This window comes from Elgaria multicarinata, chromosome 19, assembly GCF_023053635.1.
Source record: "Elgaria multicarinata webbii isolate HBS135686 ecotype San Diego chromosome 19, rElgMul1.1.pri, whole genome shotgun sequence".
In the NCBI taxonomy this organism is placed as follows: domain Eukaryota; kingdom Metazoa; phylum Chordata; class Lepidosauria; order Squamata; family Anguidae; genus Elgaria; species Elgaria multicarinata.
Window position 1 is genome coordinate 17,782,661 of NC_086189.1, and position 15,266 is coordinate 17,797,926.

Genomic DNA, 15,266 nt, shown 5'->3' on the forward strand with positions numbered 1-15,266 from the left:
GTGCCCACACTAGTCATGGCGGCTGAGCACAAAGGGTCTCGCGAGACTGAGATTGAAACAGCGGCGAGGTTTGAATGAGACTGAGGCGGGGCAAGCGACGGGTAGTCCATAGAGAAACATTTCGGCGGGGTTTTATAAGCACTTCCGATGCACATACGAACTCGGGTTCCTGTTTCCTGAAGCGAAGTAGAGAGTGGTTTTATCATCGAGACGCCAAGGGGAGAGAATTTACGACCGGAAGTTTAGGCCGTGCGCATTGCTCGTTTTCCTTTCTCAAGGGACGTCATGACTGAGCCTTTCTTCCCCCCCTCCCCCACGGGCCCAAACCTCGCTCGCCTCACCGCCCTACGGCCCCGCCCACGAGCGCGAGGTCGCGGCTCGTGCGTCTCGCGAGATCTCGCCGGGTATATCTTGCGGGATCTCGGCCCGGCGGCCCTCTTGCTCCTCTTCGCCTCCGCCGCCGTTCCGGATCCGCCGCCATCCGCGCCGGCCTGTAGCCCGCCGCCCGCCCCGCCGCCATGCCGCCCAAGTTCGACCCCAACGAGATCAAAGTCGGTAAGTCTGGAGCCCCGGAGTTTGTGCGTCGCGGCTCCTTTCGCGGTCGGGCCCGAGGAGCGCCAAACGCTGGCCTGGCTGGGCCTGGCCTCTGCCAACGGCGACACGTGTGAATGCCGCGCTCCCGTGTCCAGCCTGGGTACTCTGTTCAGCTGGACGTGGCTTGGAACTTTATGTTATTTTATTGTCTACCATGGTTATCATTAATATTGTCTTATCATCATCACTATATTATTATTATTATTATTATTATTATTATTTATTGCATTTTTATACCGCCCAATAGCCGAAGCTCCCTGGGTGGTTCACAAAAACTAAAACAATTCAAAGTGTTACATTATTTCTGCAATTGTTATTATCGTAAGTATTGTCGACATGATATATTATAACTACATCCCACCGTTTTTTCCTCTGGCAAGGAGCCCCAGGCGCCTTGCATGGTCCTTCTCCTCCTCCTCTCCATTTCTATCCTCACAACCACCCTGTGAGGTAGGTCAGGCTGGACCCCAAGGCACCCCGGGGAGCTTCCATGGCCGGGTGGAGACTAGAACCCGGATCCCCCAAGTCCAATACTCTACCTTCTACATCAAACCGGCTCTCTAATACTAATATTAATTGTACTAATAGTAAGCCTACTATTACATTTGAGATGTGAAGGCTTGGGGAAAATGGAGAGGGGGGAATTCAGGAGGGAAAAGTTATTCTACCCAACTTTTAAAAATCCCCGGAAAAAAACCATTTGCGTTTAATTATTTTTCCTTTCTCCTCCCTCCCATTTTTTTCTGGGTCCCCCCACCCCAAGCCATCACCTCTGTAGTGTAATCTCATGGTATGAGTTCAAGACCATACGGATGGCGGCTGCAATCCTTAATTTTCTTCATTTAGGCTGCAATCCTATGTGTCTTTAACCAGGAAGGGGGGGAGCCTACAACTCCCAGCATTCTCCAGCCAGCGGTTCTTCAGGGCCTTCTTCCGGAGTCCTGTCATCTGCCTGCTCACCCCTCGGGTCCCCTTCACACACACCGGCCCGTTTTCATGGGTCGAGATTTCACCATCTCGCGGCTCTGGCAGGGACAGATCGACGTCCTCTTTTGTCACTGTAGATAATCACCCCGTACTGTTCCAAGGTGGTTGACTTGCGTCTTCGCTGGCGGCACGAACGAGTGTCTTGCCCCCTGTTGCTTTGTGCTCGGTCCAATCCTGACCGGGTGCGGTTTTGTTTCTCTCCTGCAGTGTTCTTGAGATGTACCGGAGGTGAAGTTGGAGCCACTTCAGCTCTGGCTCCCAAAATCGGTCCTTTGGGTCTGGTGAGTCCCACTCTCTCCTTTTTTAAAAAACCTAAGTAGATGCCAGGTTCAGTTTGGATACCAACAGTATCTCCTCCTTATCCACCAAAACCTTCCAAGTTTTTAGGAGGCTTGATTTAGGGAAGCTGGGTTTTTTATGCTATTATGTACAAACGTGCCGGTTCATGAATTTGCCTCTTTGCTGGCTCTGACCACCCAGAGACCGCCAAGGACGGAAGCTTTGCAGAACTGTGTCTGTGTGCACCCAGCGACTAACGTAACTTGCCTGCCTACACAAACGTGACGAACACATCTTCTGGACTGGAAATGTTTAGCAGCCTTCCTCAACCTGGGGCGCTCCAGATGTGTTGGACTGCATCTCCCAGAATGCCCCAGCAGCTGGCTGGGGCATTCTGGGAGTTGTAGTCCAACACATCTGGAGCGCCCCAGGTTGAGGAAGGCTGGTTTATAGGCTTATCTGCAAAACTGGTAGATTTTTAACTTGGGTTTTTAGCATGTTTTACCTTGAGACCTCATTAGAGAGGGTGTCGTTCACTCTTAACAAAGTGCCTAATCTCAGCTCGGCTGCTGGTTTTGAAAAGGTGACGGGCTCTTCCCTTGCTTTGCAACTGCTGTCCCCTTTCAGCAGCTTGGAAAAAAAAAACCTAGCCTGGCAGATAGCGTCTGGATTTGGCTAGCTGGCTGACTTGCGGGCTAGTAATTTCACTAGGCTTATTTGCAAGGCAGAACTTTGTTTTGGGGTGAGCGATTTCAGCACGTTGTGGGCCAATCCTGAAAGGGAGCTGGTATTCATGGAGAGGATCATAGAATCATAGAATAGCAGAGTTGGAAGGGGCCCACAAGGCCATCCAGTCCAACCCCCCCCCCCCCCCCGCTCAGTGCAGGAATCCACCCTAAAGCATCCCTGACAGATGGCTGTCCAGCTGCCTCTTGAAGGCCTCTAATGTGGGAGAGCCCACCACCTCCCTAGCCATTTATAAAGCCATGAACGGCTGTTAGCCCTGGTGGCTATGTGCTGCCTCCAGGATCAGTGGCAGTAGGTCTGTGGACCCCAGTTCCTGAGGAACTTGGGCAATGAGGTGCCGTTGCGCTCATGTACTACTTGTGAGCTTCCCATGGGCATCGGATTGGCTAATGTGCAAATGGAACAGTGGACCGGGCAGGCAAAACTCTTTGTGTCTTTCGTTATTAGAGGATTTGGTGTTCTGTGCTGGTTTCTTGGCAGGGTCACAGCTCCAATCACGCCTTTTTTCTTCTTCTTCTTCTTTTTCCCAGTCTCCCAAAAAGGTGGGGGATGACATTGCGAAGGCCACCGGGGACTGGAAAGGGCTGAGGATCACCGTGAAGCTGACCATCCAGAACAGGCAAGCCCAGGTACAGGCAACGCCGCAAGGGACAGCTGGCCGTCCGTCCGTCCGCCAGCCCCAGTCCCGGCAGGGTCGACTCAGCCCTTCATCCTTCCGAGGTCGATAAAATGAGTGCCACGCCGCTGCGTGCGGCGTGGGGGGTCTCTGGGCCGGACCTTAAACCCAGGGCCCCGGGGGAGGGAGAGTTGTGTGCGTGAGCAGCGCTCCAGGGGTTTAGGAACGTCGGAAGCTGCCTTCGATTGAGTCAGACCGTGAGTCCATCTAGCCCAGTGTTGTCGACACGGACTGGCAGCAGCGGCTGTCCCGAGTTTCAGGCAGGAGCTTTTCCAGCCTTACCTGGAGACGCTGCCGGGGCTCGAACCAAGCCCTCCTGGCTCGGGGACCCAGACCGGCCGCAGCCCTGCTTCTTAATGAAAGCATCTGTCTGGTGGGGGGGCTTCTAGGGGACGCCTTCGCTGAGGAACTCTTAAGAGTTTGAGAACGATTTCCCCTTTTCTCCTCCTGAGCGAACAATAATGCTCTCTGTGGTGCCTTTGAAGCATTCAGATCACTGCGTCCACTATAACAATTCCATTTCTGTGCTGCCCACCTGCCAACGCTTTCTGGGCAGCTTGCAAAAGATCACAACCCGAAAACTGCAATATAAAACCTAATTGAACGGCCATCTACGTACGAAACTCACTTAAGACCGTGGATCATACGGACCCTTACAGCCGCTCGGCGAGGCGGGTCAGTCTTAACGCCGTCTTATAGGCTAGGGAACGGATCTGGTTTCGCACAAGTTGGGATCCGCCTTGGTTTGATGCAGCTGCCAGAGCTGGGCGTGAGGTTCACTCCTGCTGCTCCCCTGCCCTTGAGACACGCTGCAGGCTGGGATTGTACTCGATTCCCCAGTGACAGCTCTGCCCCACAGCAGTGGGGAGAACACAGGCTTCTAACGCTGTCTCTCGGCCTGTTAACTGCGTGGACTGCAAAGGGGAGCGAGCCATCTGAAGATGTTCCTGCCGGCTTCAACCCTATGGGACCCATTTAAATTAAATTGCAGGGCTCTTTCTGTGGTTGGCAGGAGGCCCATGGCCCACTTTGGCAGGGGGGGAGGAGCAAATTTTTCTCGAGGGGCAGTCGCAGACATGTCAAAGCTTCCCTGGGCCCCTCTGCAGACTGGGGCGGTGTGATTGCAGCGGGCGCTGTGGGTCTTGAGCTGGAATGCTGGCCACCCTTCGGCCTTTCTGGGCCATATCCGGCCTGCCTGGGCTCCTAATCCCGCCCTCTGGGGTTTCCCCAATTGCCATGCCCCTGCCTCTGGCCCTTCTTTCTCCCAACGCCCAATAGTTCTGTGATATCCCAGTTTTTGCAAAAAAAAATTTCTCATTCTAGAATGTCGAAACGCCTCTTCTAAGGGCTCGATTCCTGGCAGCGAGCGCTGTCGGCTAGTATATCGTGGTATTATGGCTAGTGTATTGGGGTATTACCGCCGTGCCGTTTTGCCTCCCCCCCCCCCCGAGACGTCCTCTGAAATGGAGTCTTGGCTTCAAAGCTCTGTGCCCCTGCCTTCCAGCCACCCGCCACCGTGCCTGTCCTCCGACCGTGACTGGCGCGTTCCAGTGGTGAGCTGAGAGCAAAGCTGCCCCCAGCTTAGGAAGCAGAGCTCTTCTCTGGCCGTGGTGAGCCCTGTGCCGAAAAGCTGGGGACATTGTCCGGAGGGGTCAAAGGCTGTGTGGGGAGGGAGCACCTCTAAGGCTACCTCCCCCAACCTGATTGTCCTCCAGACGTTTTGGACTTCGACTCCCATCAGCCCCAGCCAGCGCGGCCCAAATCCGGAATGCGGGTGGTTGCTGTCCCAAAACATCGAGAGCGCCCCTGGTTCGGGAAAGCCGTCCCAAGAGAATAGCTTGGTTTTACGACATGCAGTGTTTTACGTTACGGTCAAGTTGCCGTTTAAACCAGGTGGTTTTTAAGAGAGAACCTTGCGGCTGAAACTTTTAACAGAAAATTGTAAGCCAGCAATTTTTAAAATGTACTTTTTGGAAATCCATTTTTTATCATTATTACTATTCGATACATTTCTGGGTGTGCTGCTGGGAGGATCTATTGAGGGTTCCCCCCCCCCCCGATAGCCTTTCTGTCATGGGTGGCTGATCTCTCTCCCCACCACCGACTCACAAGTCTCCAATTGGGCTCTTCCCCCCCCCCCTCCAGATCGAGGTGGTCCCATCCGCCTCCGCCTTGATCATCAAAGCTCTGAAGGAGCCCCCCCGCGACCGCAAGAAGCAGAAGAACAGTGAGTGTCTGGTGGGGACGTGCCTGGCTTTGTTTATTGGGCTCGGGGTTGGCTGAGACAGTGGCCATCTCTGCTAGCAGTGCCGTTCAGGTGGCAAGGAACGGCTCTCCTTAACTGCCCGCTTCAGTGGAGGGGGCTGTGCGGCCTGTGTGTGTGACCCAGAGAAATAAGCTGAGGGTTGGATATTTAGGGAAAGAAACTTTTAATAGATGCAGTGTAGAAGAAAATAAATATCTTTCTAAACCTGATTCTAGCTCCTGGTTAATGCATCTCTGGGAAATAGATCGTTCTATACAGGAGTGTTGCCGGACACTTGATTCAAAGCCCACATCCACAGGACGCACATGAAATAGTGCATCTGCTAATTGCTTTCTGCGCAGAAAGAACGATTAGGATTTATTTCCATTTCACAGGAGGCAAAGCCGGGCGATTAAGTTCTTGTCTGAATTATCTCCCATAAAATAAATTCTCCCAACGAATTTGCACTCTGGCTCAGCTCGTCTTAAACAAATGGAAAATGTTTTCTTCTCTCCAAGCTTAATTGTTATGCAGGGATGTGTTTTTTCCGGGGGGGGGGGGTATGTACTTGCATGTGGGGCGGGGAAAGTTAACCCCTCCCTCCCCAGCTACAACCCCCCCCCCTTGAAAAGTGCCCTCTGCATGGCAGTTAAGCTGAGAAAAACAGCCTTCTGTTGGCACCGGCGGACACTCGGGGCTCTGGAAAAAGGTCTGGGGCCCTGAGAAGTTGGTTTGGGGCTAGCGCACCCTGGCTCTAGCCCTAACCTGTGATTAAGCAGTCGATAGTTGTGAAAGTGGGGGCGCGGGGTTAGTAAAGCCGCTTACTGGTTTTTACGAAGTTTGGGATGGAGTGGATAAGCTCAAATTGCCATTGAGTGTAGCCCTGGAGAGCTTTGGAGACGCCCTTTCGTCTGGGGCTGGAGCTGTGCTCCTGTTCGGTCATACTAAGGATGGGAGGGGGAAGCCTAACAGAAGTGCTCTAAGGCCCAGAACTGAGAGGCAAAGGAGCGCAGATCCGGCTCCAAACGTGTCAAAGCGGCAATCTCCTTCCTTGCCGGCCGCAGCCACCCGCCACTGTGCCTGCCTGCGCTCAGCTGTGGCTCGTACATTCCAGTGGTGAGCTGAGAGGAATCCTCCCATTCTAGGAAACAGGGTTATTCTCTCCGTGGGTAACTCTGTGCCGAGAACTGGGGACACGACGCGAGCCCAGGGCGCGCCCTCTCTCCTTCGGGGAGGAGCAGCCCGATGGCTTCCCGTGGGTGCCTGGCCTGGGGAGACTTGACAGGGCTCCTTATTTCTTACAGTCAAGCACAGTGGCAGCGTCAGCTTCGACGAGATCGTCAGCATTGCCCGGCAGATGCGGCACAGGTCCTTGGCCCGGGAGCTCTCAGGTGAGGGTGGAAGCGCCCCGATCGCCAGTTCCGTGCACGGCGTGGCAGTTGTCGAGTGGAAAATGCTGCCCTTCTTCCTCCCATCGTATCATGGGTCCATCTGGCCCAATAGCGCCTGTTTATTTGAAGTATTTGAAGTCTCTGCTGGGACTTACATATAATCAGCAAAAGAATGCATAGCACACAAGGAAAAAGATCAGGAAGGAGGAGGAAAAATTAAGCTGCCTTTTATCTCTTGCTAGCAGCGGCCTGCGAATCTCCCGCTGATCTTCCGATCCCCTTTTTCGAAACCTTCCTGCGAGCAAAACAGCGCTTGACATGCTTGATAACCGGCCATGTTCTGGATTAGCCTTCCCCAACCCGGGACCCTCCTGATGTGTTGGGCTACTGACTAGGAATTGTGGGAGTTGTAGTCCCCGCGCGTCTCGCAGGGCCATGGGTAGGGGAGGTGGCAAAGCCTGGCTTACATTAAGATCCTAGAATACGGGACAGCTTGCGATTGGCCCAGAGTTCCTTGGGGACCTGCAAGTGTCCTGAAAGAGACAGGTGGGAGGCTTCGGCTCAGAGGGTGTGTGATCCTGGACGCGCCCCGGTTTTGCTGTGAGACCCAAGATGGCGGTGGGTGTGTCAGGGAGCAGGCTGTGAGAGACGGAGAGGTCTGACCCTTGGGGGGCACCATCCTCTGGGCTGTGCTCTTGCTCCAGCCCCCTTGAAATACACGGGGTCAGGGACGCTGCCGCGGATTGTGCCCGAGTGAGAGCCAGGCGAGGTGATTCTGCCAGGGCACTTGGTGCGTGACAGCAAACCTGTTTCTTTCCCCCTCTGTAGGGACCATTAAGGAGATCTTAGGAACCGCCCAGTCCGTGGGCTGCAGCATCGACGGCCGGCATCCCCACGACGTCATCGATGACATCGATAGTGGTGCGGTTGAATGCCCGGCGGTAAGTGCCCCGGAGTTCCCTCCCCTTGCTAATCCTTTGAACTGGCTCGGCGTAAGACACACAAAAACCGTGTTCTTTTCCTCTCCCACAGAGCTAAGGCTGCTGCCCCGAATGGACTCCGCACAGCAAGTTCTGTATTAGCGCATCTTGGTAATAAAACAACTACGTGCAGTTTGTGTGACGCTTCGCGCGTGAGGGTCTGGTTCTTGGGCAGGTTAGGAGGACCGCAGAGTGAGAAAACTGGGACTCAAGAGGCTACCTCGGGGTTTGGTTGCGGGGACGTCTCGCCTAGCGTGTACCATCTGCATATTAAAAATAAAACTAGACCAAGGTAATTGAGAATCTGCGTGAGCAATATTTGGAAGCCTATGTTAGCTGGGTACCTCTTCATGGTTTAAATCACCTGGTGCCCTCCAGGTGTCTCAGACTGCAACTCCCAGAATTCCCAGTGGCTCTGCTGGCTGTCCTTCACATAAAAATATGTAAGATTCCAGTCCTCATGGTCCTGAATCATCCCAGAGGGGTAAAAACAGCTGTGGATGCCCACAGCCTGACTGTGTGAATCCTTCCCCTCCTCCCCAGAAGGTGAACCCTGACGCTTCCCTGCGTGGGGAAGCGAAGGTGAATTGCCTGCTAGGACAGGATTTCTTCATCTTCAGCTGCGTCACCCTCCGAATTACACAAGTTTCTCTTCATTGAGTTGCATATTTTATTTTTTGTACAAACTTAAAGCTGTCTCCCCCCGTTCCCTGGATCTTGAGTTCTTTAAAAGAAATTGTGGGTGGAGTTGAGAAATGGGGGGGGGTGAGAATGGGACACTGCGGGTGGAGATGGAAAGCTGGTGTAACCGTGAAAGTGTTGGCCTGGGGCTTGGGGGACCCGGGTTCGAATCCTCACTTGGCTACGAAGCTCACTGGGTGACTTTGGGCCAGTTGCTATCTTGTGGGCATAAAACGGAGAGGATCATGTACAATGCCTTGGAGGAAAGGCAGGATAGCTGTAACGTACAATTGGGGAATCTGAATTTTAACTTCTTAATGCCTTCCTCTTCTTGTTTCAGAAGGCTCCGGAATTCTCTCCCTCTGACTTCCTGTATAAACCCCTTTAAATATTTTTTAAGTACGATCGGGCAGTGCCCTCCCTAGGGTGTTTTCTCCTACAACTCCCATGATCCTTTTCCACTGACTGCTGCTAGGTCTGAAGGGCGTTTGTAGGCCTAGACATCTACAGGGTCACAAGTTGCTCACTCCTATTTAAAGTTTTCTCTCCCACAAGCAAGATTGTCTATTTGTCTCCTTCATTCTGTCCACGTAGCTTCCTACACGTCAGGGTTTTTTATATCTATTTTCTGATTCAAGTCGATCAAGCGGACGTCTGCGTGGCTAAGATAACAGGAAGGTGCTCCGTGGTGGTTTTAAAATGCATTTCAGCCTGTATTAGTTACAAGAGCTGCCTTGAGAAGCGTCAGGGCGGGGCGTTCCCTTGCGCCGGCGGCCTTACAGCGTTGAAAAGGGCCCCGTCTCATGTTTCTTGGGCCGCCTCACGCCTTGGATGAAGAAGCTGGGGGAGTTGGGCAGGCGGGCGCTGTACCCCATCTCCACGTTGTAAGCGGCAGGACCGGGGGTGCCTCCTGCAAAAGCAAGAGAGAAGGTGGACGAGGAAGGAAGGAAAGGAACCTCTCGTGCAAGCACGGAGTCATTACTGACTCTTGGAGGGATGCCAGCTTTCGCTGACGTTTTCTTGGCAGGCCTTATAGCAGGGTGGTTTGCCGTTGCCTTCCCTGGCCGTTATTACCTTTCCCCCAGCTAGCTGGGTACTCATATTACCGACCTCGGGAGGATGGAAGGCTGAGTCGACCCGAGCTGGCTGCCTGAAACCAGCTTCCGCTGGGATCGAACTCAGGCCGTGGGGAGAGTTTCGGCTGCAGAAACTGCTGCTGGAGAGGCTGTTCTTTAAAGGGGTACTTGAGAACAGCTCTCAAAGCTGAAAACGTCAGGAGTCCATTGAAAACCCACAAAATGCCTTGTGAAGGTTTGTCTAATTCAGGGGTGGGCGGCTTATTGGCCCCCCAAAATCCAGAAAGTGCCAACATATTTTAGCTAAAATCCCTTCACTGCCAGGAGCTGAGCCTCTGGAAGGGAGGCATTTCAACCTTTTAAAGCTGGGAAATGACTTGATAAGCAGTCTGTGGGGGAAGGAACCAGGGGGAGGGGCGTGGTCTTCTGGGCAAGACTGCATCGGAATCCCAGGTTCCCTGCCTCCGTGACCTGCTGCAACAGCTTTGCCTCTAAAGACAATGGTGGCTGCTGGAGTAGCCATTGTCAACTCTTTGCTACGTAGGTGGGTCGTTTGTGGTCCTCTGGGTGCTTTTGTCTACTCAAGGATGGGCGGGGGACCGCTAGCCTGCGAGTCGTGGCCCAGGGATGTTCCTTATCTGGTGTGCAGAGGTGTGGGCTCCCTTTGCAGCCCCCACCCATAGCTTAAAGGATACTGGGGGCTTGTGGAACAAAAGCTTTCTGATGTAAAGGGTGTTCAGACATCCTGAAAGACAGGTTTGGTGGTGGTGTTTTTACTGTGCCAGCAAACGTCCCTCACCTTTTCTGGCCCAACTGTGTCCAGTTAGCGGCGCGGGGCTGATAATATAGGAGGGCGATCTGTAGAGCACGTAGTCGTAGGCGCGTTCTGTGTTATACCTGTTGGGGGCCGGGTCGTCGAGCGTATCTAGCAGAAAGTGAAGGGGGTGAGAAAGCCGGGCAGTTTGGAGGACTGGAAATGGGGCAGGGGAGCTGGAGTTGGCATTGTGGGGCACCTCTGGAGGTGCACATCCTGAAAGGGGCCCAGCTCTTGCTGCCTGTTCACCTGCCCTCTGAGCAAGCCAACAAAGAATCACGGAACAGCCAAGTTGGAAGGGGCCTCGAAGGCCATCAAGTCCAACCCCCTGCTCAATGCAGGAATCCACCTGAAAGCATCCCTGACCCATGGCTGTCCAGCTGCAGACCAAGCTGAGAAGAAGGAACAGCTGCCTCCAATCCCCTTTTTGGGGCAGTGTGGATTGGACTCAGAAGCAAGTTCAGATGTGCCTCAAATCGGTTTCAGGCGCTCTAATTCGCCAGAAGAGGCCACGAATGGAGCCCAGTGATCCCCGGAGAAGGGGAAGACACCCAGGATGTCCTCACCTTTGTTGACTAAAGAGAACTCGCCCTTTTGGCCGATGGTGAAATTTGTGCTGTTGGGCCGGTTGGCCGGCTGGGATCCCAGGGGCTGGCAGTAGTGGAAAGGGGATGGCCACTGCAAAGAACAGGCGAGAGAGCTGAGTGAGAGCAGTCTCCTGGTGAGCAAGGGTGCTGAAGTCCTCTGCTTCCGGCATCCCTGCTCCCTCTGAGCTTAGCTGCTGTCCTCACAATAGATGGGGCGGAAACGGACTTTCTCAGCAATGATCGACTGTTCCCTATTGGGATGCAAAGTGTTTTAAGGGTGGTCTTGAATGGGCGATTAAAAACCATTGGCTTTACCAAAGATCTGCTCCTGATAGAGAGAAAAAAAAACCTGCTAGAACTGGTTTGTTGACTTGTGCCAACGCATCACCCTGCAATTTTGGGGCTGTCTTTGGACGGTCATGAGGAGCACACACCCTCTTAAAAATGTAACACTGCCCACGCTACCCATTTCTTTTATCCCTTTGTCCTGCTGAAGGTCCTGGGCACTGAGGCTCACCTGGAAGTGGTCTGGAGAGGGGCTGGTGGCCCCTGGACCACTGTTTCAGCAATGGTCAAGTAGATTCGGTGCCCATGTGATGAATGCTGTCCCCCACACCCTGACCTGCCTAGCAGGCCCCCATCCACCTTCCTCTGATCTGAAGGGGGCTCAGCTCAGCAGGAACACCCCCCCTAAAGTGACACATACGTTGGTTTCGTGGACAAAATCCACTTTCCTGATGAATGGGTTCTTGCTCAGGAACCAAGATTTTTGCCAGGCACGACGCCCTCCACCATCTGGAAAGAAATGAAAAAGACTATTTTAAAAAATGATACACTGCCCTTTAGGGAAAACCCAAGGCAGCATACGAAATTCAAAGCCACAAAATACAATGAAGGAAAGATGCTTCCTGTACAATAAAGGAAAGGAAAACATATAACTACGCGCAATAAATGTCTGTTATTACATTTTTATTACAGCATTCTAGAAAAAGTGGGTTATACATGAACTTCAATAAATGCAGGCCAAATAGCCATATATAATGTCCATTTGCAAGTGGCGCCTCTGTTGCCACCCCTTCAAACCTGGCTAGTGTTTAGATCTTAAATGCACTGCGTTATAGGAGGTGAACAAAGTTAAGATAAAAATAAAATCAACATAGACAATTAAAACCAGATAACGCCATCATATGCAAAAAAAGCATCCTGTAACTCAGGCCTGTGGCTGAAATCTGGTCTGCTTGTGGCCCCAATCCAGACCTTCTCCAGGTGAGCACACCCTTTTCTCCAACTGCTGATCTTTTGTGGGGTTTCTGGCTTTTGTGCGTTTGCCCCCCCCCCCCCGCCCCTTTCTAAGAGGTTGAAATGAGTCCTCTAAGGCTTGCTTACTGATAGTGAGAGCTTTAAGCTAAAACGTGGTGGTGGTTTCAGCTTAAAGCTCTCACTATCAGTAACAAGAGTGTCTCGGAAATGGAATCCGCCCCTTGGGCTGCACTAACGTCTTGACTTCGTTATACACCACGACTTGACGGCCTGCCTGAAGGCTTGTAACGAAGGGACCTTGGAGACACCCATTGGAACAGGGTTTCACAAGCAGGGGGCCCATACTGAGAAGACCCTGTCCCTCGTGCCTGCCAGTCGAATTGCTTTGATAAAGTGGCACACGATCAGGGCCCCAAATAAATGAACGAACGGCAGTGGCACAAGGTCTTGTATGCCGCAACGCAGGTAGGCACGGCCAGGTGGCTGCCCTGGAATGGGAGTGTCCCGGAAGATTGTCTGCAGTTTAGGTGATGTTCTCCGATAACTCCCCAGCTGGGCATTTTAGACAGGGCAACCCTTGATAGGGGCCTGGCCAGTCAGGGTTGGCCTAAGGTATTTTGCTGCCCAATTCAAAGGCCAAGATGCTGTCCTCCCGACTGGACTGGGAGATGAATCTACCTTCAATGCTGATGGGATGGCACCTTCCACTGCACCCGAAAGCAACAAGGTGACTTTGGGAGTGCAGGGTAGGTGGCCTGGCACACAGCTCTCTTCCCCACCACCTTGCTGCCGCCCTCCAGCATCTGCTGCCTGAGGCAACTACTGCTCTCTACCTAATGATAGAGCTGGCTCTGCTGCCACTACCTCGAGGGGGTGTTTTCCACCCAAAGGTGTAGGAGGGAGCGTTGGTTTCCCTGCCGGTCATGTTAGGGGGTCCGTACGCTGCTGGCCCGGGGCTGTCTATGTTCAACGTCAGCTGTAGCCGGCCTTCTGGCTTTGCTTGAGATCCTAGAGCAAAGAAACACAACGAGAAGCTCAGCGGATAAAGCAATGGATCACTTGGGGATGCACAAGATCACTGCGGCTGAGACTTGGGGAGGGATGGAGGGAACCGGATAGGTTGGGTTGCCAACTGCCGTCCCTCCAAAGGACCTGGACTGCTCCCATGGCTTTAACAGCAGCTTGAAGAAACGGGCGGGCGCTTTTCAAGCCGTAGAGAACAGCATCCATGGCTATTGTCAAACTTTTCGCGCTGTTAAAGGCGCAAGAGCTGGGGGCAGTGGGAAAAGTTGGCAACCTTGCCTTCTTGCAGGGCAAAACACGAGACTGCTATCTGCTGAGGACAAATCGATTAATAATATAAGGATGCTTCCCCCACACCCACCATGCAATGGGTTCCTTGTGCCATTAATAGGTGCATGCTAGTAAAAAAGCGGACATTTTGTTGCGTGATGGAATGAGCAAGGGACCATTAAGAATGGCCAGGGAGACCGCCACCCCGAGCTTCTGCCGCCTGAGGCACAACTGTCTCACCCTGCTTAATGATATGCCCGACCTTGGCAGGAAATTCAACTAAAGCAGCAATTCCAGGGGACAGGAAAGAGGGAAAGCAAAAGGTGTCAATACTATTAAAGGGCTGCAATTAGCTTCAGGCCTGCGGAATTCCTTTATCCGTTGAGGCAAGGAGCATCCTAGGTGGTAGAAAAGGTGGTCAGGACAGAGAGAGACCCCAGGAACAAGAGACAATATGGTCTAGTGGCTGGAGCACTAGGCTTGCAGGGCCAGGTAGGCTGCAATCGCATCTCTGCACAGCGTGACACGGGTTGCTTGATGTCCTGCCAGTCACTATCGCTCGGCCTACCTCACAGGGTTGTTTTGTGGGGAAACTGCACAAAACGAAAGGTGCACATTCTTACTTTGGAAGCAGCCTTGCATGTATTTATGGCTCTGCGTGTTTATTTGAAACTTGCTGCCAGGGGGATGCTGGGAGTTGGGGCCAAGATATTTCGAGGGCACCGCTTTGAGGAAGATTGCGGAGACAGCTCCAGGTTTTGGAAGATCCTAAAGCATTTTGAGGAAGAAAGCTTGGCCTCACAACAAAAACGCATTGGTGAGGACATCCTGGGTGTCTTATCCTTCTCCGGGGATCCCTGGACCCCGGGGCTCCATTCGTGGCCTCTTCTGGCTAACTAGAGCGCCTGAAACCTATTTGAGGCACATCTGAACTTGCTTCTGAGCCCAATCCACACTGTGCGCACACACACACGTACAAAAGCTCTACTCTGTCATGTCAGGATTGCACCGTCTGCTTTCCTGTGAGACACTCCTGAGCCCACCTGGGCAAAACCCGTGTGGGTTCCTCTCGTCCACTTACTGCTCTGTCTTCCGCCATGGATGTCTGGGAAAAGTGGCAAGGCGCTGGTTTCTCTGCTCAGCTGAGCCCTGGGAACAAAGCACATACATCGTATGACAGGACACTTCGACCCTGGCCGGACAACACGCTAAGCCATGGTAGTTATGCATATTGAGCTAAATGTTACAGCTTAGCGTGTCATGTCAACTGTGACTTCATGTGTACCATCCCTAACCAGGGTGGCTACGTAACCACGGTTCAAACACGCTCACTAACCATTTGCGGCAAAAGGGATAGCAGCCTAACCGTGGCTTCGTGTGTTGTCTGAACAGGCCCAAGAAGAAGTCCATCCTCGGTGAAAGAGGCCAAATGGCCAAGACCACGAGGCCCTTTTTACGCTTTTATTTTCACACCCTATTTTAACTTCTGGGATTCCCCGGGCTGGGCAAAATGTCTCAGCTCTCTTTCGGTCTACATTACCGGTAGGATTGCGCACGCCTCTTATAGAGCAGCGGTGTTTTGGATGTCCAGTTCTGGCTGCCGTCTAGGTACTGCTGAGCCATAAACTTGATGTGTTTCTGCTTGGACTCCATTTC

The 15,266-nt window shown here is 52.9% G+C and overlaps 2 protein-coding genes and 1 non-coding gene across 3 annotated transcripts; 2 read left to right on the forward strand and 1 right to left on the reverse strand.

Annotated features, from left to right (window-relative positions):
* The first annotated feature begins 432 nt into the window (after positions 1–432).
* On the forward strand, positions 433–8,041 carry RPL12 (ribosomal protein L12). Its single transcript, XM_063144633.1, has 7 exons — positions 433–555; positions 1,789–1,862; positions 3,138–3,236; positions 5,429–5,510; positions 6,833–6,919; positions 7,748–7,860; positions 7,952–8,041. The coding sequence occupies exons 1-7, from the start codon at positions 519–521 to the stop codon at positions 7,955–7,957; spliced, it is 498 nt and encodes a 165-aa protein (XP_063000703.1). The 5' UTR covers positions 433–518; the 3' UTR covers positions 7,958–8,041.
* On the forward strand, positions 6,596–6,727 carry LOC134411292 (small nucleolar RNA SNORA65). The gene has a single exon (XR_010026325.1). It is a non-coding gene; the product is annotated as a small nucleolar RNA SNORA65 (small nucleolar RNA).
* Positions 8,042–9,356: 1,315 nt separating the features above from the next.
* STPG3 (sperm-tail PG-rich repeat containing 3) lies at positions 9,357–15,266 on the reverse strand. Its single transcript, XM_063144926.1, has 7 exons — positions 15,151–15,266; positions 14,692–14,759; positions 13,182–13,325; positions 11,764–11,852; positions 11,037–11,148; positions 10,456–10,581; positions 9,357–9,490 (listed from the first exon to the last, which is right to left on the reverse strand). Exons 1-7 carry the CDS (start codon positions 15,261–15,263, stop codon positions 9,357–9,359), a joined length of 786 nt encoding a protein of 261 aa, XP_063000996.1. The 5' UTR covers positions 15,264–15,266.